The following is a 27,654-nucleotide window of genomic DNA, read 5'->3' on the forward strand; positions in this document are numbered from 1 at the left end:
GGAATATTCTTTTTTTCCTCTATTTTCCCCAATTTTTTAAAATTTTTTTTATTAGTTCTTATAGTTATACATAGTAGTTGTTGGGTTTATCCTGACAAACTCATATACATGCATGGAAATTGATTTCATGAACTAGAATATTCTTTGTTTAAATGATTTGTAAATGTCAATGGACCTTTATTTTATTCATTTATTTGTATGCGGTGCTGAGAATCAAACCCAGTGCCTCATACATGCTAGCCAAGTGCTCTACCACTGAGCTGCAAACCCAGTCCCTAGAATATTCTTAAAAATCAGATTAAAAGAGGTTTTATTTCAGAGGTTTAAATTTCACAAGCCCTTTAAATATGATAGCCATATATCCCAGAGTTTCTGGGTCAGTCCTAAAGTAAAAATCAAATTTCATTGTCTTCGTAAGCACAATCATATTTGTCAGATAATGTGATTACATTATGCAACAAATATGGTGATAGTGTGTTAAATCTGCCTAATTAGAGTTCCAGAACCATGAGCCCAAGTGGAAAGTTGATCCTGGAAGATAAGGCAAAGGCCACTTCAGTTCTTTTTTATCTCCTGACAGATCCAAGGCTTTACCACTGAAGGGCAGCAGTTTGCCAAGGCCAGGGACTGCACCTCTTCCTTCTCTCCAGCTGTTTTGATTGGCCTGGCCATGTCCCTGATCCTGCTGCTGGTGCTGGCCTATGCCCTGCATATGCTCATCTACTTGCGCTATCTGGACCGGCACTATGAATTTATCACCTCTCCTACTCATTTCCCACCGTTGAAAACTCGAGACCTGGCAGAGGAGAAGGAACTGCTCAGGAGCCAGGGAGTTGAATGCTATGAACTGAGGAGCCAACAGATCTGCAAGATTTATGTTTAACAAGCATGAGCCTCTCTCCTCTCTCTTTCTCACCATGTCCACAATGGCTCTTAAAGATGTGGTTTCTCTTCTGTGTTGTTTCACTTGTGAATGGCTTGATTAAAAAAAATACAAAAAAGAAAATACACAATTTTGGGTTTTGAAACATCCACTGATTACTTAGATAAACTTGGGACAATGAAAAAGTATCCCACAGATCCCACAGAAATAAATACAACGGTTGCCCCAAACCTACCGTGAAAGTGAAGGGATGTTTCAGGTTTGGAAAATGGGTATGTGTGTGTGTGGATGATGAGCATAATGCAACATAGACAAAGGAACACACTTGTTCCTTGGGTCCTCCTTGCTTGTGCCAATTTAGATGTGGTAAGAATAGAAATAATAGACCCAATTAATCTGGAAGTTCAGAATTTAAGATATTTTGTATCTTAATTTATTTTCAGAAATTATGTCCCAATTTTGTTTTTAAAAATGGCCTTTTCCTCTCCTTCATAGGACTATTTAGGAGAAACTGTGGTCAATGTAGTAGAATAACATATCTTAGGACCTTTTTGCCACTAACTTTGCTATTCAAAAGCAGATAGCCCAGTTTGTGTCTTAGGGGGTCATAGTTTTGGTATATCTTATCTTTCCATCTGGTCATGGTGCAAAAGTTTATCTCATTTGTCTGATTTAGACCTCTACAAACTCTCCTGAGTACCCTAGAAACAAGCAGCACAGCTAAATAAGACAATGTGCTTGCTGTACAAATACAGATTCAAGAGAGGTCCTCTAATTCCCCTTCCAAGTAGATAGTGTCCTCTAAACTCTTCCTTAGTAGAAATTCTGGGGCCACCATTGATATTCTTACCACTGGTTTCTTCCATATGAATCTCTTAATCCTTTTGAGTTCTGGGCTGACTCTGAAAATTGACTCACTCTCTAATTCACCAAAGCCTCTCTAATATGCCTTCTGTATCAAAGGGCTCATAAATGTAAAATTACGTTGTATTTTCCTATCTAGGATTCTATACCTTAGCTAGAAGAAGATAGCCCTGCATAGAACTTAGAATGCAGATGAGAACAATCTCAGGTGGGGGTTATTGACAGAGAAATGGAATCTTCTGTGTTATAGATCTAGTCCCACCTTAGGCAGCAAGCATCGGTAATGATGACAGTGAAGTTGCTAATAGAACAGTCTCATGTTTAGCATTTATTTTAGCTGCATTATTATTGGCTGTGAATGTAGGTTTGGTTCAAACTGCCTTAAAATTTTGTAAGATCATAGTTCCTTTCAGTTTAGATATCTGGAGTAGATTCTGCAGTCTGTAACTAAGAATCCTGATTTATTTAAGTTGTTAGTACTAAGATGATTACAGGGAACAGAATCCCAAGAAAATGAGACTCTAGGATTGATTATTATTCTATTTGGCTAAAACCAGTGGAAACTCTGTTAGCATAAGAGAATGGTAAACTGACAGCCCAAGGCATTAAGTAATGAAATTGAGATTCCCATTGCTGTTGCTTTAAGTGTCAACTGCTGATTTAAATGGCTGTTTGATCAGCTATAGTCACAAAAAAGTAAATAAAATTTATTGTTCAAACTAGGATATTTTTGAAAGTGAAAGGGAACATCATTAAAAATTCCAAGATAGTAGATGTGGGTGGAATCAGGAAAACTGGGATATATAGTCAACCTAATTATGGGTGATACCCTGCAGCCTAGGCTAGCTCTTTCTGTAATGGATGGTTTATGGAAAGAAACGATAATTCAAAATTTTAAGTTCACATTTCAGGCATGGTCAAAGATCTGGCAAGTGTCCATGACTGATCTAAAGGGATTCCTTACCTTTTGTCAAAGGGCTGACATGTTAAAAATTGAATTTGGGTCTGATCCTGCAAAATGCTTTTGTATGTGGAATTCACACCCATACAAGATCTCTTTTTTGAAAATGAGAATATTGATGACAATAAAGAAACGCTGAGAACAGGAATGGTAACTTTGGAAAGTTTAGACAACTTTAACAATATTGAATTCTCAAACTCCATACTCAGTTTTTCTTATTAGAAGGAACAACTTGATGAAGCCGTTCCTGCCTTGCTCAAAGATCCTGTGATAGCCTCACCAGAGATACTTATTTAGACAAGGGGTGCCAATTTTCCTTTTTTCATTTAGGTAATTAGAGTCACATTCTAGCATATCCAAGGGAGCCAAGTGCAAAGTCAAATCACGGAGAAGAGAATTGCAAAAATAGTTTTACCAACTTATGTAACAAAGGATTTGGGAGAATATATGTTGGAATGAATTCAGGTGGTACAAACTCAAGGAGAGAAGTTTATAATTTTAGAATGAACTGAATTGTTTGATATGGATTCTCTTAACAGAGATTGAGGATTAAATGAGCTGGCTTGAGCAGTTGGGAGTGCTTCTAACAGTTTTTTGATTAAAATCTAGACTCAGTAGTATCATACCCTAAGCGAAGTGTAGAGATCAGAAATGCCTTGGAATTACATGAAGGAAGAAAAGAAATTTAATAACTTAGAGAATTGGGATGTAGGAATGGATTTATCATGTGTAAACTGCTTTCTCTCCTGTAACAGCTTTCTTCGTGAAGTCCCAGAGGAATGCCCTTTGTTCTAGTACAAAGAGATGCTTTGGGATTATAGCACCAGATTTTCTTGAAAAGTGTTCTAGTGGCTGTTCTCTGAAGGTTATGGATGAAGGTAGGAGATGCCATCCTTGAAATGGAATTCTTGGTCTCAATAGGGGTGCTGAGATCCTAGAGTGGCAGAAATCAAAAAGCATCAAAGTAACCTAAAAGAGATAAAGGGTAAGAGTGTTAATCAGATTAGATTGTATTTGTTAATCGTAAATTGATCTATGATATATTTGGATAGATAGTTTACTGAAACACTCTTATCTGTATCATCACCATCATCATCATCATCATCATCATCATCTAAATCTGGTATTAAAAAGTCTTACTTAAGCAATTATGGTAGATTCTCAGAACTAAGTTTTTGATTACTCAGTCTCCTTGAATGAAGGACCGCTTAAGAAAGGCTTTTGTTTTTATGTCTAATGTTGAGCATGATTATAAATAACTATATGTTTATTCCTCATCAGATATCTGTCTTTTAGCATTGCTTCTGATATGTTCTTTACTTTCAGGTTAAGAAGTTATGCTATTATTACAGATACTTTTTCTATTAACCCACCAGATATGTCATCATTGCTATGTAATTATTAGTGCATCAGAAGCATAGCCTCAGCGGTATTTCTCTTTTTTTCTGAAAGGTATGGAAAAACATGGCAAAGAAAGTGATATTTGACACGAGTAGGAGTAGCTAGGTAGGTAAGGTGGAGAAGGACAAACATAGCAGAAGAAAACACATAAGACTCTAACATGTGTGCAGAATTGTGAACACATGTCTGTAGGAAGGCACATGGGATTTAGAGGAATGAAGAAGGAGAACTTGGAGATTAAGAGGGGGATCAGATATTATGTTCTAATAAAGATTTAAAATATTGAATTTAGGCAATGGAGAGGTCCTTGTGAGGATTTTGGAAGACTTAACACAAGATGATTACATGGGATATAGTGTGAATAGAATAGAGACGGAAATACCAATTAGGAGATTATTACAATGGTTTAGGGCAAAATAAGAATAAGACCTGAAGTAGGACAGTGTCATGGGAGATAGGAATTAGAAGAATTTTAAGAGATTGGCAGTCAATTAGTAAGTCAGAAATGACTGGTAGGTGCGGGAAGCCACTGTGAAATGTGCATGGTCCAGATCAGCATTGAAGCTATTGAATGGGAAGATCTGGTATTTGGGAACTCCTACCAGCAACCCTGCTGGTTTTGAGATGGCCCAGTACATTGTGAACTCCCACTCAGCTCTGCCAAAAGGTTCTGCATAACATGGGAAGATGGGCATGACCTGTTAAGAATTGAGTAGCCTACCTGTCCCCACCTCTATCCTGTTTTTGAGGAGAAATTTCTATCCAATCCTTTTGATCTGTTCTGATATAAATAATCCAGGTTCTGGCTTCTTTGTTAGAAGCTGCACCAGTCTGGTCAGGTTGGCTGGTCACTGCTCCAGCTCTGAAAACCAGCTCTGTGGTTATTTTGTAGTACTATTTTCTTAGCTTTTGTTTCTTAGTCAGCCCATCCCTCCAGAGGGAAACCCTTTCCTTCGCCCAGGTGGGATGTGTGGGAGAGGTAGGTGTCTTATTTGAGCACTGCAAGGATGGTGATGTCAGTTTTGTGATCAGGGATTAAAAAGATAAGGGTGATAGGGGAAAGTTCCAGTAGGCAGTTTATCTAGGCAGTTGGATGTATAGATCTAGGATAAAACAGAGTATCTGTACCAGAAATAGAGATTTAGAACAAAGCAGATGCTATCTGTGTCCCACCCATATTCTTTTGGCCCCTATCATTTTCATTGCCACAGTCGGTCCTCATGGGCTGCTCTGTCTGTGTTGATGACAGACTGGAATCACTAATATATCAATGTACCCTAAGAGTGATCCTCATCCAACAACTGTGGAATTTTGTATAATTGCTCCAGTTCATTTTGTCCCTTGAATGAGATAACTCTAGACTGTTTCCTGGAGTTCCCCAATAGGAGTAAGCTCTTTTACCCCTTGTGAAATCTTGCTTGAGAATGTTCACTTTATTGGTTCCCCTCTTCCCTGTTTCACTTTCCTACTCCTATAGTGGTATTTCCTGACATCACCTCCAAACAAACTTCTTACATTTAAATCCCTGTCTTAGGATCTGCTCAGGAAACCCAAATTAAGACAAGTAGTAATGGCCATAAGGGAAAAATTGAAAACAAGGTGACTAGTGGTGATGGAGAAAGAAATGAGATCACCTCAGAAGAAAAAGATGGGTTGATAATAGACCCCTGGGGAACACTGCATTTATGGACAAACCTGCAAAGGAGTTAGAGTAGAAGCAATCAAAGAGGAAGAAGGCAAACCAAGAAAGAATAGTGTCCCAGAAACCAAAGGAAAAATAAAAGATTTCTAAGATGAAGGGAATAGTCAACCATGTTAAATGATCGAGAGAAATCAAGCTAGAAAAGAACTACAAATTGTTTATTTCTTAGGTTTGGTCAATAGGAAGTCATTGATGAACATCATACTCCATTGGAGGACTGAAGTGGAAATAGTTCAGGGTGTTTGTTATGTATTATTCCCCTGGCTTTCTCCCAGTTAGAACACCTTGATTACATGTATCTCTCAAGACAGCCTCCTGCTTTTAGTAACATCCTTTTCTCTTGGGTGCAGGGCTGGTGACAACTTCATTGCTACTAGCCCCAGTTCATTACACTGTTCTTTGTGGCTATCTTATACCCTACTAGGGCCTCTGTAAATGGTACTTTTAAAATTAAGCCCTCCTTAAATTATCCTAATTTGAGGGTACCATCTGTTTCCTATTGAGACTTGGGCCTTTGCAGAGGTTTGGACAAATTAAATTTTATTTGTTGTTGTTGGTTTTATATCTAGCAGTTGTACAGTTTTTCAGATGGGATTGAAGGCAACCATTTTAATAAGATTTTAATAAGATAGAAGAAAGCTGAGCATATTGTAGGGGAAGGCTATGCTTCTGAGGGTTTGTTTACTTGGTTTTTGTCTTTCCTGCTGCAATATTATAAAGAATGATGTTCCTATGTATAATACTCTACCGTGGAAATACCTGCACATTGTTAGCCCAATCTTCAAGGTTCTATAGCCCACTCTTCCTTTTAGATACCTGTTGAATAAAGGTCCATGGGTAGCTGAGATAGGGTTCAGGCTATAGATAATTACCAGCTAGCAAACTGGGGCTTTCTCACTCAAAAGAGTGTATTAGAATGTGGCAGTGGGATTATAGGCAGCTCTTGAATATTCTCCAGCTTAGATGTACAGCATAAAAAAATCATTTTTCACAAGCTACATGGATGGAGCCCCTCCAAGTTAATTGCCTCTGTGGTTGGTTGGGAATCCCCTGTACTAGCAGGAAGGAACTAAGGTAAAGGGAAAGATTAAAAACATAGATATCAGAGGGAGAGAAAATGTGGAACTAGGTCCTCAAAGAAACCTTAGTATCACAGGATTCACTTCTTCTGGTGGCAGTGGGGAGGAAAGAAATCACTTGCCTTTACTAAGAGGAGACACACAGAGGGGACACTGTCTTCTGGGAAGAATATCAAACAGCTGTCCCTTCTGTCTTTATTCCCATTTGCCTTCCAAGTCCTCACTATGCACAGGTTGAAAAAATAATTAATAAAATCAATTGATCCAGCTTTCTCATGTGATTCTTAGAGATAACCAACTATATTTGAGATGTCAGTCTGTATGACAGAACTTGCAATGTTTGCTGCATGATGCTTTTTAGCTCTTGAGGTCAACAACACTTTATAAGGACCAAATGGTACTAGAGCAAAACCTCTAACTCCAAATAAACAGAATTTAAAATGTGGCTTGGATCTTCTGATATTTTTATTAAGAAAAAATAAGTCAAATGCAAGTGGTTAGATTTAATTGGTATAGCAGTTGCTATTTTGTAACACATGTAACTCTCAAACTGGCCAAATTCACTGTTCCTGAATCCTTTGGCCTTTTGGAATTAACCTGTGTTTTACTCCCCTAACAAAATAATTTGAGTTCCTTTAGAAAAGAAATACGTCTGCTCACAACACAGCTGAAAATGAATAGGCAGGTGGATTATGTCACCAGTGGCAGTGACCTGCATTCTTGTTGTTTTCTAATTTTGATTTTCTGCCTTTACTGGTTATAGTCACCATTCTGGTGCCTTCATCTTCTCCCATTATTCTCAGTTCCTGGAGCTGCTGCCTGCTGTTGGCATGAGCATCACAGACTTTTACAGAATGTTGGTGAATAATAGAATAGTATAGCATAAGGAAAGACATAACTCCAAATTTTCTGTTCATGAATGTTCAATGCTCATTTCCTGTCACATGCCATGTTTCTATTTTGACCTTCAAATTTCACCATCTTAGGGACTTCTCTTACTTCCTCTCAATCCTATATATATCCTTTTATTCTCAGGAACTTGTTTTTTGGTTTTGTTTGGTTTTTCAGCCCACAATGAGATGCTTCCAGTTCTTTTTAAAATTTGTTTTAATTAATTAATTCTAATTAGGTATATATGACAGCAGAATGCATTTTGATTCATTGTACATAATTGCAGCACAACTTTTCATTTCTCTAGTTTACAGGATGTATCGTCGCACCATATGTGCAGTCATACATGTACCTATGGTAATGATGTCCATCTCATTTCACCATCGTTCTTGCCCCTGTATTCCCTCCCCTCTTCTCCTTTCCCTTTGCCCAAAGTTCTTCCTAAGCCCCCCTTCCATTTTTCCTAAGCCCCCCTTCCCTCATTATGGATCAGCATCTGCTTATCAGAGAAAACATTTGGCCTTTGGTTTTTTGGGACTGATTTACTTCGCTTAGCATGATATTCTCCAATTCCACTCATTTACTTGCAAATGTAATAATTTTATTTTGTTTTAATGCTGAGTAATATTCCATTGTGTACATATACGAGTTTCTTTATCCATTCCTCTATTGAAGAGCATCTAGGTTGGTTCCACAGTTTAGGTTTTGTGAATTGAGCTGCTATAAACATTGATGTGGCTGCATTACTATAGTATGTTGATTTTAAACCTTTGGGTGTAAACCAAGGAGTGGGATAGTTGGGTCAAATGGTGGTTCCATTCCAAGTTTTCTAAGGAATCTCCATACTGCTTTCCAGATTGGTTGTGCCAATTTGCAGTCCCACCAGCAAAGTATGAGTGAACCTTTTCCCCCATATCCTCCTTTAGTATTTGGAGCAATTTGATTATATATCAGAACTCCCCTATGAAAGTTAGAACCTAAGAATCTCAACTTTAATAATCAAAATGCTCAATAGAGTATTGTTCTTATAGAAAAAAGCCTTTATGCCTTATAAGAATTCTTTTTTAAAAGTCACTCAGCTGCACTATAGCCAGATTTAAAAACAACTCTTCATTTATCTGTCCCTCTAAGATGTTTTAAAAGTCTGTAAGTTTAGGTTATGAATTGTGCATATTAGTTTTTCAATGTAAAAGTTATCACATAAAAGCTTAGAAAAACAGGGCTGGGGCTGTAGATCAGTAGCAGAGCGCTTGTCTAGCACATGTTAGGCATTGGGTTCAATCCTTAGCACCATATAAAAATGAATAAAATAAAGGCATGCTGTCTGTCTAAAACTACAAAATAAATAAATAAAGCTTAGAAAGACAAAGAAAATAATTTTTTTATTTACAAAATACTGTGGGAAGCCATTCTCGCATGTGATTGGGCACCTCCTGGATTGGGTGTGAGGTGTTCTGGCCAAACTGTGTCGGAGCTATCCCCACCCTCTCCAGGTGCGAGAGCCAGTCTGTGTGGGGGTGTGACTGATCACTGACCCTGAGACCAATCACTGACCCTGACCTTGGAATGCTGCCCCCCTCGACCTTCATTGGATGGAATTTTCCCCTGAATTTCTTGTTCCCCAATAAAAGGCCACTCCCTGGTGTGCTCTCTCTCTCTCCTGCTAGTCCTGAGTGCCTTGCTGCCCCATCCGGTGGTTTAAGGGGAGAACCATCTCAGACCTGTTCATAGAAAAAAGTAATTGAGTCTGTGTGTGTTTACTTTGATCTCACTAGTTAACTTCTATGCCACGAACCTCTTTAATGAAACCAGCGTGCTGGTCGCCTGGTGGAAAATACTTTGTTGTAGAATGCATATTATTATAATTTTTGGTTAAGGAGCTAAATTTCCATCCATTATAAAGTGTCTCATCAACTGTTACAGTGATATTGTAGTGATAAAGTGTTTTCAAAATGTTCAGCTTTATCCAGCAGTGACATCATTCTGAGAAAAACCCATTTATAATCATAAAGGTTTATTGTCATATTCATGTGGGGCATTTGGCTTAAATAGCTGTTCTGTAGTCCCAGATTCTTCTCTTCAAACAAGGCACATTCCTGTTCCTGTTTCAGTGAATAGTCCAGTGAGATTTAAGAATCTCTCGCTGTTTAATTTTTTTTTTCTCTTTGTCTAGGGTCTAGGAAAATATATTTGGGAGACTTTGACAAATATCTGACCTTAGTCAGCCTTCAGCTCCTTTCTTCAGTTCCTAGGCCATCAGTTCTATCCCTCCTTTTGTTGAGAATGTGCATATTCCAAGCCTGAGCCAGATTTTTCTGTACACTCTGCTTCTTACATTGCTATTTCCTTGATGCAAACTATAAGGGAGACTGAATTGTCCGAATCCATTTCATGTTTAAATGCTTTGTGGTCAGAATTTGGGACTGCTGATCTCTACTCACTTGTAGTTTACTTCTATTTAATCCTCCAGCTGAAAAAGGTTGTTGGATTTTTTTTCATGGTGATCAATTCTGAACTGATTTCAAGTGCAGAACTCTGTAAAGACAGATGCAAATTTTGAATCATATACTATTAGAAGACCATATTTAAGAAAAGAAATGTGAAATTACAAATAGAAACTAGGCTTGAGGGTGATTATTAACAAAGAGAAAACAATTCACACATAATTTTAAAAACTAATAAAAATTTGTGGTGTTTAAAAAACCTTATTTTTTCAATGTTTACAAAAATATACAATCAGGAGAACACAATACTGGGGCCATTCTAGGATCATAGGAAGAACCTATATAAGTATGTATATATGTATATACATTTATATATGTATAATATTTTCTGTAGATTTGACATTATGCTCAATTGTGGAAGCTGGTTAAACATCCTCTGAGCCTGTTATTATCATGCCTGATGGTATGAAGTCTTCAGAGCAGGCATCTAGGAAGGGAAGATGAATATAAAGCAGGGAGGGCCAGGACAAGCTGAAATCTATGAAGAGGAGCTGGAACCACAATGATGAATTGTGTCAGTTCTTACTGCTTCCAACATTGAGAAAGTGGTGCATCTGTCATAGGACTAAACACATACTTGGCATATCCAGGAATTGGATACAGTAAAAGAGGACCCAGAGAAAGGCAAAGCAGCTGCAGGCCTGGATACTGCCCCATGCCAACACAGTGGGCCAACAAGTAAATGGTAATGTATTGGAGCTATGAAAACATCTACCTCTACCTTTTGATGTTTAAGAACCAATATGGGTGCTGCTTCATTTCCATCTTCTAAATCTCATGCAAATATGTCCCTCAAATATGGTCCACCTTAACCAGAAATATACAGGGGTGAGAATTCTGGAGAAAAGAAGGACTGTGGTTTGAATATAGCTTGAGTGTCACCTAAAATGTCATGTGTTAAATTTAATCTCCATTGTGAGATTTTAAGAGGGTAGAGACTTAATCTCACTAAGTGTTTAGGTGGGCCTTTTGGAAGTGATTAGGATTAAATAAGATTGATAGCATGGAGCCCTCATTGGTGAATCCTGCTTTATAAGCAGAGGGAGACATATATACACATGCATGCAACACACATTCCCTGTCTCTTGCCATGTGATGTCCTGGGGGCTGCCTTGGGACTCTGCCAGCAAGAAGGCTATCACCAAATCTGGTCTCTTGATCCTACACTTCCAGAACTGTGAGCCAAATTAACATATTTTCTTTGCAAAGGAATATTTCAGGTATTTCATTATAGTAATTAAAAGCTAATAGACATAGTTGAGCCTCACTATATTGATACATTATGAAACCACCACAGCATCCCCACTGTCAACTCAGTATTTATATACAACTCACTATACTTATGTTTAAAATGAAATTAACAAAGTAATACCTCTACCTAACATGATTATTGCTACGCTGTGTACATTAAAATATATTAATCCTTTCCTCCAAAGGTTACTAATTCACTTTTGTGTCTCTGGTCATATTTAGTCTTCTCTTAGGTTTCCAATCTCTCCCTTTGATATTTTATAACTTCAATACTGAGATATAGATTAACAATATATCTTATTATTTCAGGGTAAATGGTAAGTGAATGGGATGAGGAAAGAAGCATGTATATATATATATATATATATATATATATATATATATGTACAAACATATTCATATAAAAATAAAGAAGAAATATAACTACTATAATCCTAATTTCCACAACTAGTCATCTGGTCTACCTGGTATTTATAATTAACTTCCACAACTATTTGGAGTTTCCAGTCAAATGGGGACAACTCAAACATTTATTCCTGAAAAGTCTAGGTCATCAACCAATACCTTATCTGAGTGGTTGTTGTTTCCCATTGACTTCAATTATAGAACATGGGAGTTCTAAGAGGTGCCCTATGGTTCATTAGTATCCCCATTGGGTAGTAGCAATCCATTTTCCCCTAGACAGTCAGAAATAATCACCAGAACTATTAGGAAAATCTAGGGTTTCTTAATTCTTGCACTATTGACATTTTGATCTAGATAAATTTTCATGTGGCTAGGGGCTGTCTTGTGTATCATAGAATACTTAGCAGTAATCTTGACTTTTAATTTACTAGATTCATAATATTTAGTATGCTCTCTTTTCCCAAATGTGACCAAAAATGTCTGTATACATTGCAAATATCATCTGGGGGACAAAATCACCCCCAGCTGGTAAATACTGAGTAGAACCCCTTTCTTTGCCCATTGTCTTATGTATCCTAAAATGGCTACATGGTAGTCTCAACTTCAGTTGAATGGAATCACTTTTTTTGTTTGTTGGTGGAAGCATTTATCCCTTTGGAACTAAAAAATTCAAACCATTTGAGTCTAGAGTTACAGGCATGGGAAGTAAAAACTTTGTTAGTGAATCATCGGAGACTAATGAAAAGCTTTGGTCCATTTCTATTCCTTAATTCTTGTATTCTTGAATCCTGGTTAAAGAGAAACAAGACCATATATTTGTTGTTCATTTAGAGTATGTGCTACATCCTGGTTAATATTGCTGCAGACTTGAAAGGTGCTGGCACTAGAACTGAGTCTTCAAAAAGTAATTTTATGAAATTAGAAGTCAACAGCAAGAAAAACTATGGAAATTATCCATACATATGTAGATTGTTAATACTGATGTATTAACATTTTTGAATGATGAGATGGTCATTGAAGAAACCAGAGAAGAAATTTAAAAGTTCTTAGGATCAAATGAGAATAGAAATAGAACATACCAAAATTTCTGGGACATAGTAAAGGAATTTCAAAGAATAGTACTTATAGCTATGAGTATCTACATAAAAAATCAGAAAGATCCCAAATAAATGACTAAGTAATAATTCTCAAGGTCTTAGAAAAAGAAGAACAAGTCATTAAAAACCATTAGAATGTAAAAACTAATAAAGATCAGAGCTGAAATTAATGAAATAGAGACCAAAAGAACAATAAAAAAGATCAGTGAAAGAGTGATTCTTTGAGAAGATTAACAAGATTGATAAATCCTCAGCCAAACTATTCAAATGAAAGAGAGAGAAGACTTAAATCAATATAATTAGGGATATTACAACAGACATCACTGAAACACAGAAAATCATTAGGAAATACTTTGAAAACTTATACTCCAATAAATTGAAAAATCTAGAAGAAATTTATATATTGATAAACACATATGTCCTACCAAAATTGAACCAGTAGTATATAGAAAACCTAAACAGACAAATAATATGCTGAGATTGAAGCAGTAATAAAAAGCTTGTCAACAAAGACAAGCCTAGGACCAGATGGTTTCACAGCTGAATTCTACCAGATTTTTAAAGAACTAATGTCAATGCTCCTCAAATTATTCCAGGAAAAAGGAAGGGAGGAAATACTTCTAAACTCGTTCTATGAAGTCAGCATAACCCTGATACCAAAACCAGATAAGGATACTTCAAGGAGAGAAAACTACAGACTAATGTCCTTGTTGAAAATAGATGCAAAAATCCTTAATAAAAGTTTAATAAATCAAATTCAATAACATCTTAAGAAGATTGTACATCATTATTAAGTTGGTTTTATTCTAGGGATGCAAGGATGGTTCAACATATGTGAATAAATAAATGTAATGCATCATATAAAAGAAATCAATGATAAAATCAACAATCATTTCAGTACATGCAGCAAAAACCCTCAACAAAGATCAACATCCACTCATAATAAAAATCCTGAAGAAATTAGGGACAAAAAGAACTTACTTTAGGATCATAAAGTATGTATATGACAAACCCAAAGCCAACATCACAATGAATGAGAAAGAACTAAAAGCATTTTTCCTAAAATCAGGAATAACACAAGGATGTCTACTTTCACCATTACTCTACAACATAGTTCTTAAATTTTCAACAGAACAATTAGGCAAAAGAAGGAAATAAAGAGTTTACAAATATGAAGAAGTCAAATTGTCAGATTTGTAGATGATATGATCTTATGCTTAGAGGATCCTAAAAATGCCACTGATAACAAATTCAGCAAAGAGCAAGATATAAGATTAACATATAAAACAAACAGCTTTTTCTATACACCAATAATGAAACTGCTAAGAAAGAAATCAGGAAAAATATTTCATTCATAATAGCTTAAAAATAAAATAAAACACAATACTTAGGAATAAATCTAACTAAAAAAGTAAAAATAGCTCTATAAGGAAAAATTACAGAATGCTGAAGAAAGAAATACCAGAAGACACCAGAAGATGGAAAGGCCTCTCATGTTTATGGGTAGGCAGAATTAAAAATCTTAAATGGCTATTCTACCAAAAACAATCTACAGATTCAATGCAATTTCCATCAAAATACCAATTCTTTTATTTTCAGAACCAGAAAAAAAATACTAAAATTTATATGAAGAATATGCAAAGCAATTCTGAGCAAAAAGAGTGAAGCTGGAGGCATCTGATTCCTGACTTCAAACTATACTACAGAATCATAATAACAAAAACAGTTTGGTATTGGGATAAAAATAGACATGTAGACTAATGGGACAGAGTAGAAGACTCAGAGATAAACTCAAATAGCAAGAGTTATCTGATTCTCTATGAAGGTGTCCAAAACTTAAGCTGTAGAAATGACAGTCAATTTAACAAATAGTAGAAAACTGGATATCTGTATGTAAAAGATTTAAATTACATCCCCATCTCTTATACTGATCAAAAGTCAAATAAAAATAAATCAAAGATCTTGGCAAAAGATCAGAAACTTTGTAACTGATGAAAGAAAACATAAGTAAAACACTTCAACATATGGGCAAAGGCAGCAACTTCCTCAATAGAACCCCTAAAGCTCAGGAAATAAAACCAAGAATCAACAATGGGATGGCCTCAAATTAAAAACCTTTTGCCCAGCAAAAGAAACAAGATTGTAAAGAAAGAACTGAGAATTGGAGAAATTCTTTTCCAGCTACTCTTCAGACAGTAATTTCATATCTAGAAAATATAAAAAACAAAAATCTCAACAACATAAAATCCCAAACAATTCATTTGTTATGGTCTAGATATTAGGTGTCATCAAAAAGCTCAGATGTGAAATAATGCAAGGACATTCACAGGTAAAATGATTGGATTATAAGAGCCTTAACCCAATCAGTGAATTAATACCCTGATGGGGATTAACAGAGTGGTAACTGAAGGCAGGTAGGATGTGGCTGGAGGAGGTGGGCACTGGGTGCATGTGTTTGTGGTATATATTTTGTGGCAAGTAGAGTCTCTCTTTGCTTTCTGATCATGGCGTGAGCTGCTTTCCTCCACCATACTCATCCACAATGATGTTCTGCCTCACCTCAAGCTCTGAGGAAAGGAGCTTCCCTTTTATGGATTGAGACCTCTGAAATCATGAGTCCTCAAATAAACTTTTTCTCTCTAATTGTTTTTGTCAGGTTGTTTAGTCACAGTGGCAAAAAACTGACTAAAATACCATTCAATATATGGGCAAATAAAAGAAACAAACTCTTCTCAAAAGAAGAAGGACAAAAGAACAACAATTTTATTGATAAAATTTCAACATCTCCAGCCATTGGGGAAGTGCAATTCAAAACTACACTGAGATTTTTGTCTCACTCCAGAACTGCAATCATCAAAAATATAAATAACAGTAAATGTTGGCAAGAATGTGGGGAAAAATAAACTCTTATACATTGTTGTTGAGAATGTAAATTAGTACAGTTACTATGAAAATCAGAGTGGAGTTTCCTTAAAAGAGTAGGAATGGATCCACCATTCAAGCTATACCATTCCTTTTTATTATCCAAAAGAATTAAGGCCAGCATACTAAAGAGATACATACCTACCCATGTTTACAGCAGGACAATTTACAATAGCAAAGTCATGGAACCAGTCTAGGTGTCTGTCAACAGATGACTTTATGAAGAAAATGTTGCATATATTCACAATAGAATTTTATCCATCATAAAGAAGAATGAAATTATGTCATTTAGGAAAATGGATGGAACTGGAGAACATCATGTTAAGTGAAGTAAGCCAGATTCAGAAAGCCATTTGCAAAATGGCCACAATTATTTCCCTGCTTATATCCACATCTGTTGTGAATTAACTGTGTAGTCTTTCCCCTCAAGAGGTGGGAGTATATCCTCAACATTTGATTCTGGGATGGTCTTATGCTGTGCTTTGGCCATCACAACACAGCAGAAGTAATGCTGGACTAATTCTAAACCTAAGCATCCACTTGTTTTCCTGGAAACTGTTCAATTGCCAAGTGAACAACTATGAAAGGACAGCCTCCTCATGGCTGAAAGACCTATTGGAGAAGAGAGAGACCTTCTGAGCTGAAACTATTTAGTATCAAACCAACCTAGTAACTGACCACATAGCTGACAGATATCTTAGACCTGAAGAACTGCCAAGTTGAAGTCAGTCTAAATTCCTACCTGCAGAGTTGTGAGGTAAATAAATGTTTTTGTTTTAAACCGGTATGTTTTGGGGCTGGGATTGTTGCTAGAGTGCTTGCCTAGCATATGTGAGGCACCGAGTTGGATCCTCAGCACCACATAAAAAATAAATAAAGGTATTATGTCCATCTATAACTAATAAAAATATTTTAAAAATAAATATAACAAACTGATATGTTTTGGAATAGTTTGTTACGAAATCAAAGTTCATTCATTTGCTATCAAGGCTCGAGACATATCCAAATTAGGAGTTAGGTACATGTCTGAATTATTGCCTCTGCCACATAAAAGGAAAGGAAGAACAGAAGGTGAACCATATGGAAGAAAAAAGACATAAAAGAAGAAACATAGAGTCAGATTGCTACTACCATTAGCTAGATCTGGTTGTAATCCCATTTCTTCTGCTAAATGGATCACTTAAAACTCAACCAGAATCTTTTGCTTAGAAGATTTAGACACACCTCTATCCCGAACACCACATCTCATAAAAGTAGGGGAAAATTAGATTTTGTCTATCTCATAGATCTCAAAGGGTTGGATCCCAAAACACAGCTAAGCATTCTTAAGTGACTAGATTTGGAACTGAAGTACAGTCTAGAATCAAGGCAACTACTTTCTCTGCCTTGTTGTCTTCCCATCTCTTTTTTTAGTGTATGATTTTATCATTTCTGCATGTTTGCTTCATTTTTCCCCCTGTAGTTTTCTTCTTAGATATAGTTTCTTCTTGCTCATTTCAATGGCAGCTTCAGTCTCTGCATCACACACACACACACACACACACACACACACACACATACACACACACACGTTTTCTTGGTGTTGAATAGGCATCTTTTATAAGAACCAGAGCTTGGATGATGATGATAATTATTTGGCACCAGGGAGTGAATCCAGGGGAACTTTACCACCAGGCTACATCTCCAGCCCTTTATATTTTTTATTTTAAGACAGGGTTTCACTAAGTTACTGAAGATCTTGTTAAGTTGCTGAGGCTATCCTTGAATTTGGGATCCTCCTGTTTCAGCCTACTGAGACACCAGGATTGCAGGCATGTGACTCTGACTTGGGTTGCTCTTTTTAATGGATCCTGCTGACAGGATCAACCATCTGAATTTCTGGGACCAGCTTTCTGTCAAGTCACCATAGATTTTTACCTACTGTCTAATGATATGGCTGTGTATCAGCTTTACATATCTGTTTAGTGGAGAATCAACTTCTATGCTTTTCCATTGCAAGAAAATGAACAAATTCCTTTCCTCTTGAGCTGATAGGCTGAAGCCCAGTGCTTGCTTCATATGCCTTTGTGTTGCTCCTAGAGCCCAGACTCAGGAATTCCAGCCTTCCTTTCTTACAGAGCTGGCTCTCAGTGTCCATGACATTATCTTTAGCATCTGGAGCTGTCTTCCTTTTTCTGTTTTTTTTTTTTTTTTTTAATTTTGTGTTATCTTACAGTGGACAAAATCTAGAAGGCTACTGGTTAGATGCCCTCCGGTGGCAATCTATAGTTATAGGGTTACTCTTCTAGATTTTAGGAACTAAAAAAGTTTCAAAAGCAGTTTAGGCACTCACATATGGTTACCAGCTCTTTATTTTGCCACACAGGGCCATTATTAGAAGCTCCCATATCCAATCATCATCATTTAATGTTAAGTTGAACTCAAGGAAATTGCTGTTTTTGTAGGTCAAAAATAGTTAAATATTGGCAATTTCCTGTGGTCCAACCTAAAATATTAAAACATATTTTAACTTGAAAAATAGGAAGGATATAATCTTACAATAAAGGACTGACCCTTAAAATGAATTTGTTTAACTTCATGAAAAAATGCACTATACGTTCCTTAATTTTCTCATTTCATCATGGACTATGAAAACTTCATCATGGTATGGCACCAGTTTTTGATGTATCTTAAAAAAAAAAAAAATCAAACACTGTTCTAGTGAAACACGTGTGAGTGATCCATTCAGGATCATTCTCTTTCCTCAGAATTTTTTTTTTTTCCCTAGCCTCTGAGGCAGTGTCCTGACCCTCCCTTAATTTGAAGTCGTGTTCAAAGAGCTGCCATGCTCTCTCAGGTCCTCTCAGGTAGTTGTTGGGTGAATTTCTCACTTGTATCAAGCTTAGGCATTTAATGCCTACAGCACCCAATCCATTTGGACTTTCCCTCCCTTAAAGAACATGGTCATGCTGAGCCTGGGGGTACAGGTCTATAATCCCAGTGGCTCTGAAGGCTCAGGCAGGAGAATGGAGAGTTCTAAACCAGCCTCAACGAAAGTGAGGCACTAAGAAACTCACACTAAGCATCTCAGTGAGACCCCGTCTCTAAATAAAATACAAAATAGGATTGGGGATGTGGCTCAGTGGTCGAGTGTCCCTGAGTTCAATTCCAAGCTCCCCTGCCCCCCAAAAGGAGTATGGTCACATTTTAAAAAGGAGCCCCAGTAACCTCCTGTGGTTCTTCAGTGAATGATGCACATGGGTCCTATCAACCATGAATTGAAGATGATTCCCTTTGGATTCATCTTTGATCACATCTTTCTGTTTTTTGCATAACTTTTCTATCATCTCAGACAACCCCTTTAGCACCCTCTATTTCCTACTAAAGGGACCCTCATCTCTCTTACAAGCTAGATCCAGACAGATTGTATAAAAAACTGGCTTTGGTTATTAAAAACATCTTTTTAGCTCTTGGCACAACAAGCAAAACCACTCCTGATGAAAAGAAAGTCTGTCCCATATGGTTCTCGAAAGAAGTACAATTTTTTGAATTTACTGTACATGTGAAAATAATAAACAATTTGCATTTCTTTCTTTTTCTAGTAATTCAGATTCTAACCTGAGGGTCTTTAAAGAATGGATTTAGTAATTTCTACATTGTAGCACTTTCTGAAATATTACTGATTTTCAGTGAAGTAATGAAACCGTTGCCAAATGTTTCAGTTTATCTCTCTCTTTCTCTCTCTCTTTTGTGAATCTGTAAATGCGTCAGAAAAACGTTTACTGTAATGTTAGAATGTGCATGTGTTGGCATTAAAAGTGTGGTTTTGTCCCTACGGGGAATCAAATGGAAGCAAAATTACAGTTAATTCCTGGTATCTGTGGTAATGGGGAACAGACTGAGTTTGTACCAATAATATTTTAAAAATTTATTTTAGAAATTAAGTTGAAACTTGTCCTTCACTAAACTTTTTGCCAGAGAATTCACAAGTAGTTAAGTTGTTCTTTTCTCTCTTTTGCCTAGCTCAGCCAGTCTCTGGAGTAAGGAAATGGCCAGTAGGAAAGAAGGATAGCATCAGAAGACTTATTCAAAAATCTCATGGTCATTAGATTTTTTTTGACATGTCAACTACAACTATTTGTAAGGAAAGAAAACCACTCTGTAGTAAAAGAGCTTAAGAGTCTTGGTATTCTTTTAGTATGGCTTCTTGTCTTTCCTTGTGATTTAAGATATAATTATCAACCCAAACTCACATTACCTCCTTTCCAAACTCAGTTTTTAGTTGGTAACTGACATAAATAGTAGAAATATTTCAGAGAATTTTGAGGCCTCTTTAAAGCTATTCTCTCCAAAAGGGAAGATTTGAAATGAAGCTGAAAGAGAATTACAGCTAAGGGAATACCACCTCAGAGTATCTACATCTAACTGAAGCCTGCAAGAGAAAAAATGCATTTCATATAGTCCAGTCTCTGACCTTTTGGGAGGAGGATATGATGTACAAGCTCTTTATGGCCTCATGTCATGGCTCCATGGGGATTTTCAATAGACCAGAGAGGCAGAGCCTCACCTTGAATTTGTCAGGTTTCCTGACTGCAAAAAGCTCACATGCTTAAGAGGACCAGAGTGTTCTGCATTTGTGGTGTCCATATGTGATGCTCCAATAATGTAAGCTACTAAATTGTTCTGGAATGATTGCTGTTATCTGTTGAATATGACTTAGAAGATGACTTACAATTCAAAATAATTCTGGGGAATACTGTAACTCTCTGCCACTTGTGGAGGTAATCCTGACACAGTTCTACAAAGTCTTTGGTGATACACACACACACACACACACACGTATCTAAATGTATATATATATGCATATATGAAAGTATATATATTCCATAATATATATGAGATTATGGTAGGGATGGGGAAAACCTTAATTAACTAGTTAGAGAAACTCAAACAACAAAATGAAATGATGGTTTTAAACAAGGCTGAATATGATAATTAGTCCCAGATGATTCCTTTGTAGTCAAGAGTTTTCCCAAACAGCCACATTTCTTTGTTTGAATGTTGAAATAGAAAACGAGTTAGACTCCTGCACTGTTTCCTCACACTCACAGCTTCTTTGAGGCCTTTCTGGGTAGATCTTGTGAGATGCCCTTTGAGAGAAAATAGATTGTATTCTCCATAATAAACTCTTCATAAGGCAGAACATGTTCTTAGACCAACATCTACAATCATAGAACAAGGGCTTCTCTTTCCTCCTGGTTTTCTGCTTGCCTTTCAAAATAGAGAACATTTTCCTTTTCTGTGGTTCATCTGTTCAGGATGCTTGCAGCCCTTGGAGAACTAGCCTTAGGTCTCTAGGTGTCATCCTCATTTGTTGTGGGAAACCAGACTCATTACCTAATAGGGAGCTCTGATTTCCATGCAGAGTAGCCAAGCAGATCAGTGACAGGTGTCTTCAAGCAAATTCTGTGTCATGGAATACCAGAGAAAATCAAACCAAAGAAAACACATAACTGATTGTCAAAGAGGGTACTGTCTGGAGTTTTTCATGAGGCATCAATTGTTTCTTGAAATCTCTGATAGAAAACTTGTCTGAAAATAAAATTTATTTCCAGCTCTATCTTACTAACAAATTTTGCTCATAATTATGTAATCTATACATGATTGGTTACAGTAATCAGTAAGGAAAATGTAAACGCCCAAGCTTTTCCTATAAGCCATTCCCCCAAAACTGTATCTGTGTTTTTTTTTTAATTCAAGGTTCTTTTTTAAATCTTCAAAATATTTTCAATTTAAGTAGATAGATTAACACACACAATCTGTTTCTGCCTCACTCAGAGAAAACTAAGGATTCATCGCTTTCCACCAGCTGGTACTTTATACGGATTAGGACAAGATGAGCCTTACCTCCTAGGATGCAGACATTAGATTTCTCAAAGTCCAATGACAGCAAGGAGCAGAATAAACATTTTTATATCTAGTCAGTTTGATGTATATTTAGAGTCAAAGAGATATGTTTAATATTTAATATTTGGATGAATAAACAATGCTATTTTCTCTGTCTTTCTAGGTCAACATGATTATTTTATATGCTCTTTTATTTTAAATTAATAACACGATAAAATGTATCCCATTTTATAATAATCTAATACATAGTTGCTAGCAAATAATACTAAACTAAGGTTTCTTAGTGATTAACAAGAGATTAATCATTACATGTGACACCATATTTTAGTAGAGAACAGTGTATCTCCAGGTCATATGTAACATAACAGTTCTTAGTTTTGTATGAAATATCTAGTGGAATAAGCAGATGATCTTTCCCTCTTTTGAAATACCTGAATAACCACTGAGATTTTCTACTTTTCTCTCTAGTAAATATAGAACCCACACCTGAAAATTTGAAATAGAGATATACATTTCACTGTATTTCTCATAATTTATATCTTCCCTATAGGCCATCTTACTGTTTTAATTATCTTAAACAAATGATCAATATGAAAGCATTGACTAATCAGCATTTTAACATAAGCTTGACATTCTCTTCTTAATGACAAAGTAATATTGATTACGTAATCAGAGATTATCAAATGTCTGAGTAGCATAATAAAAATTATAGTGTATATATTAAAACAACAGTGTGCATATTACAGAATGTTATTAATATTCATATTTGTGAAAATTTAGTATATATTAAATTATGTAATATGTTTTATTAATTTTAATACACCTCAGGGTTTGTGCCTATAAGCACATACAGATTAGACCTATTTGTAGTATTACTATATTTAGTAACTACTTGCTAGAGCTGATTTTCCAGCCTCAGCATTCTTTGGACCTTAGGAGCATAAAAAGTTGACAACAGAATGTGAGACACTGGGAAAGTCATCATGCTTTCACTCATCTGTGGAAGCTACAGATTTGCTCTCACAGAAGCTGAGAGTAGAAAAGCAGCTGGAAACCTGGAAAAAGGATGGGTGGTGGGCACAATTGGATAGGAGGAATGACTCTAATGTTCTGTAGCACATGAGGATAACACTAGGCCAACAATAATCAATTGAGTATTTCAAATGATCTGGTAGGGAAGATGTGACTGTTCCCAAAACAAAGAAAAAAGTAAAATGCTGAATATACCAATTGCCATCATCTGATCATTGCAGATTGTGTACATGTGTTGCAGTATCACTTTGTATTCCATAAATATATACAATTCTGTGTTAATTAAAATACTCTAAAGCTAGTTTTACATTATTTAGGACTGTAAGTGCTATAAAACAGAAAGCAAGTATGAAATAATTATTATTAATGCTACATTTATAATTCTTTTTTTTATTTTGATAGTTTAGGTTTTATTTATTCTTTTTTATTTATATATGACAGCAGAATGCATTACAATTCTTATTACACATTTAGAGCACAATGTTTCATATCTCTGGTTGTATACAAAGTATAATCACACAAATTCCTGTCTTTATACATGTACTTTGGATAATGATGACCATCACATTCCACCATCATTACTAACGCCATGTCCCCTCCCTTTCCCTCCTACCCCTCTGCCCTATCTAGAGTTCATCTATTCCTTCCATGCTCCCTCTCCCTACCCCACTATGAATCAGCCTCCTTATATAAAGAAAAACATTTGGCATTTTTTTTGGGGGGATTGGCTAACTTCACTTAGCATTATCTTCTCAAACGCCATCCATTTACCTGCAAATGCCATGATTTTATTCTCTTTTATTGCTAAGTAATATTCCATTGTGTATATATGCCACATTTTTTTTATTCATTCATCTATTGAAGCACATCTAAGTTGGTTCCACAGTTTAACTATTGTGAATTGTGTTGCTATAAACATTGATGTAGCTGTGTCCCTGTAGTATACTGTTTTTAAGTCCTTTGGGTATAGAGCGAGGAGAGGGATAGATCGCTGGGTCAAATGGTGGTTCCATTCCTAATTTTCCAAGAAATCTTCATACTGCTTTCCATATTGGCTGCACCAATTTGCAGTCCCACCAGCAGTGTATGAGTGTACACTACTGCACCATATTTTCCCCCACATCCTCGCCAACACTTATTGTTTTATGTATGCATAATAGCTGCCATTCTGACTGAAGTGAGATGAAATCTTAGAGTGGTTTTTGATTTGAATTTCTCCAGTTGCTAATGATGATGAACATTTTTTCATATATTTGTTGAGTGATTGTATATCATTTTCTGAGAAGTGTCTGTTCAGGTCCTTGGCCCATTTATTGATTGGGTTATTTGTTTTTTATATAATCCTAGAGATTAGTGCTCTATCTGATGTGTGGAGGATAAAGATTGCTCCCAAGGTGTAGGCTCTCTATTAACCTCACAGATTGTTTCTTTTGCTGAGAAGAAACTTTTTAGTTTGAGTCCATCCCATTTAGTGAATCTTGATTTTAATTCTTGTGCTAAAAGAGTCTTATTAAGGAGTTGGGGCATAATCCCACATGATGGAGATTGGGGCCTACTTTTTTCTTCTATTAGACACAGAGTCTCTGGTTTTATTCCTAAATCCTTAATCCATTTTGAGTTGAGTTTTGTGCATGATGAAAAATAGGGGTTTAATTTAATTTTGTTGCATATGGATTTCCAATTTTCCCGGCACTATTTGTTGAAGAGGCTATCTTTTCTCCATTGCATGTTTTTGGTACCTTTGTCTAATATAAGATAATTGTAATTTTATGGATTAGTCTCTGTGTCCTCTGTTCTGTACCATTGGTCTACCAGTCTGTTTTTGTGCCAGTACCATGCTGTTTTTGTTACTATTGATCTGTAGTATAGTTTAAGGTCTGGTATAGTGATGCTACCTGCTTCACTCTTCTTGCTAAGAATTGCTTTAGCTATTCTGGGTCTCTTATTTTTCCAGGTGAATTTCATGACTACTTTTTCTATTTCTATGAGGAATGTCATTGCATTTGTCATTCTTAAAAATCAAACTTTGGAATAAGTTATATCTCATTCATTCATTTGTCCACTCATTTATTTGTTCACTTATTCAACAAAGAGATGTTGGGTGCCTACTATGTGCCAGATACTCTGCCAGGTGTAAAGACTTATTGGTGAGAAAGTTTGCATGCAGGCCCCATGCAGAGTTAGGTGGGATGGTAACTTACATTTATAGAACATCTCATCTCCAGGTACCTTTAGAATTCTGAATTTCCACAGATCTGTGAACCCCTAATTGATGTGTCAGGATTTGTAGTCCTGGTGATGAAAATGATCCCTTCTCCCTGTTTCTGTCTTCTGTTCTTGCACCTGGAGAGCAGAGCATGAGAGAGAGGACATGTGATGCTGTTTGAGAAAGAAGATGCAGCCATCTATGGAAAAGGGGCTGATTTTGTTGGAGGGTGAGGGAGCTCTATGTGTGAAGGGAACCGTGAAGGGTGATAGTTATATTCAGATTAAGGAAAAGCAAAACCTCAGTCTCCTTAGCTTTCAGTTATTGGAGGAAAATCAGTACCAGCCTAAAAAAGAAATAAAAACTAACATCAGAAATATAACTCTGGATCTTTTTTAATTTATTTTTTAAATCTTTGTATTTCTTCCCTTGACTAAAAAAATGTCTCTGTTGGACACTTGACTGAATAAATAAGGCATAAAAGAAATGCCTTGAGGCTAGTAAGTAAAGGGGACCTTTTCTGAAGGGAATTCATGCACTTGCCCTTTGGTTTTCTCTGGAATTTCTTGGGCACGCATCTAGTGGAGTGGATGAAAATCCATTGTGTTCACAGTTGTGCCTTTAAAGGAACAGTTCACCTGCAGGGGCTGACCACCCACTCTTGGTACAATAGCTTTGTCAGAGAACCAAAAGAAATAATGATAGATTTTTTTTCAATAGATTCTAATGCAACATTCTTTTTAGGATCTGATGAAATTTGACCTATAAGGATAATTATAGATCTGCTGGGCTGTGGGATATTGTGTATGCCTGGGCAGAAGCAGACTGTGAGAATCAAGGGCTGTGATTATATAGGTCTATAAACTGGGGAGAGATCTCCCAGGCATTAAAGAGGTCATGAAGCTCAGGCTTAATGAATACTTTTGAAAACATTTTGCCAAAAGGGGTCAATAATGTGCAACTGAAACTAGGGCAAAGGTATACAATGTCAGGAGGGCCTTCCAACACCAGTGAGCACAAGCGCACCATGAAGTCTGAAGCCTGGGGGTGGTTTGGAAAGTGCAGTTCATCTTAGGAAGAAGGCACACAGGCTTTTATTTCCTGATGGACAGGACATAAAACAGGAGAGCAAACTCTATGTACTGGGAAAACTACTCTTCTGTTTTGAATCCTGGTTTTCAAGTAAAGAAAATAAACAGAGAATTTCCAAAAGTGAGCAATTCAAGTGGGGAAAGTGAGAAAATGTTCAAAAGGAACAAATAGAATAACTGAGCAAAAGGAACTCATAGGCCACTATCTACCTTCATGTATCTTTAAAAAAAAAAAAAACTTCATTGGTTCTTTTCAGTTACACATGAAAGTAGTGTCCATTTTGATATAATTATACAAGCATGGAATACATGTTATTCTAATTAGGAACCTAGTCTTGTGGATGTACCCAATAGTGAGATTCACTGTGGTGTATTCATATATGTACAAAGTTATATCAGATTCATTCCACTGTCTTAATTTGTAATGTGTATGTACATATACAAATGTATATACGAGGCTTATATGTTTTAAAAATATATTTTTAGTTGCAGATGGACACAATACCTTTATTTTATTTATTTATTTTTTATGTGGTGCTGAAGATCAAATCCAGTGACTCACACATGCTAGGTAAGTGCTCTACCACTGAGATACAAACCCAGCCCTGGGGTTATATGTTAAGTAAGATAAATATTCTGAGAAGGGTAAAGAGAAATAACTTTTAATACTTGGAGAAAAATTTCTTAAAGACAAGGGATATTTTTGACTTTATAATATGTAACATTCCCAGGGCTCAGTGAATTCAGTGTTGGCTGTGAGTATAAAGCCTTGGCCTTATCTAGAAGAAGTGGCCCTCTCACCTCAATGTTGCATATCATGTGACTTTCTCTCTTGCTAAGAGCCTTGTATTCTGACATCCTTACCCTTTCAGATCTGAGGATATGACAGAGCACATCAAGACTGCCATTTTAACCATTGATGCCATGATGCTACAAAGTGTCTGTGATGTTAGGTACAGGATTGAGCTCTTCCAAGTAACATTCAGGGTACACAATGAGCATGTGTGGAGGTAGTCAAACTGTTTTTGACTACCTGTTCATATTCAGCTTAGGTACCGAACAATGAATTTTAAAATATTTAGCTCTTTTTGATAATCTACAGGTGTTCAGTAAGTAGTTGGCATGAATCAGTTAGTAAGCAGTATTTTATTACATAACCAGTATCTTCCCAGAACTCTGAATTGTAGGGAGTTTTAATAGTCCAAGGAGCATATAATTATTTCAACTAATTTTAAAAATGAATACACTAGGGTTGGAGATGTAGCTCAGTGTTAGAGTGCTTGCCTAGCATGTATGAGGCTCTGGATTTGAGCCCCAGCACCACAAATAATTAATTGATTAATTAATTAAAGCATTGGTTATCAAAAATGGATGTACCAAATTCTTAAATGTTTCATCCACAAAAACAATTATACAGAGATTATAAAGTAGCCTAAGTGCTTGTATGTATTAACTCCTATAGTCATCTAGATTAAAGGA

General features: G+C 36.3%; 1 protein-coding gene across 4 annotated transcripts in view; it reads left to right on the top strand.

Annotated features, from left to right (window-relative positions):
- Positions 1-7,157, top strand: part of LOC101958037 (V-type proton ATPase subunit S1-like protein) — a 42,532-nt gene extending 35,375 nt beyond the window's left edge. For 3 of the 4 annotated variants that reach the window (XM_040272026.2, XM_040272028.2, XM_078044643.1), the window contains exon 9: positions 581-7,157. In XM_040272026.2, the coding sequence (XP_040127960.2) occupies positions 581-883 (303 nt within the window). In that variant the 3' untranslated portion in view covers positions 884-7,157. The remainder of the gene's footprint in view (positions 1-580) is intronic. The other variant, XM_040272029.2, reaches the window with a different exon arrangement.
- The last annotated feature ends 20,497 nt before the right edge of the window (positions 7,158-27,654 follow it).

The sequence above is a fragment of the Ictidomys tridecemlineatus genome, chromosome 1, assembly GCF_052094955.1.
Source record: "Ictidomys tridecemlineatus isolate mIctTri1 chromosome 1, mIctTri1.hap1, whole genome shotgun sequence".
In the NCBI taxonomy this organism is placed as follows: Eukaryota; Metazoa; Chordata; class Mammalia; order Rodentia; family Sciuridae; genus Ictidomys; species Ictidomys tridecemlineatus.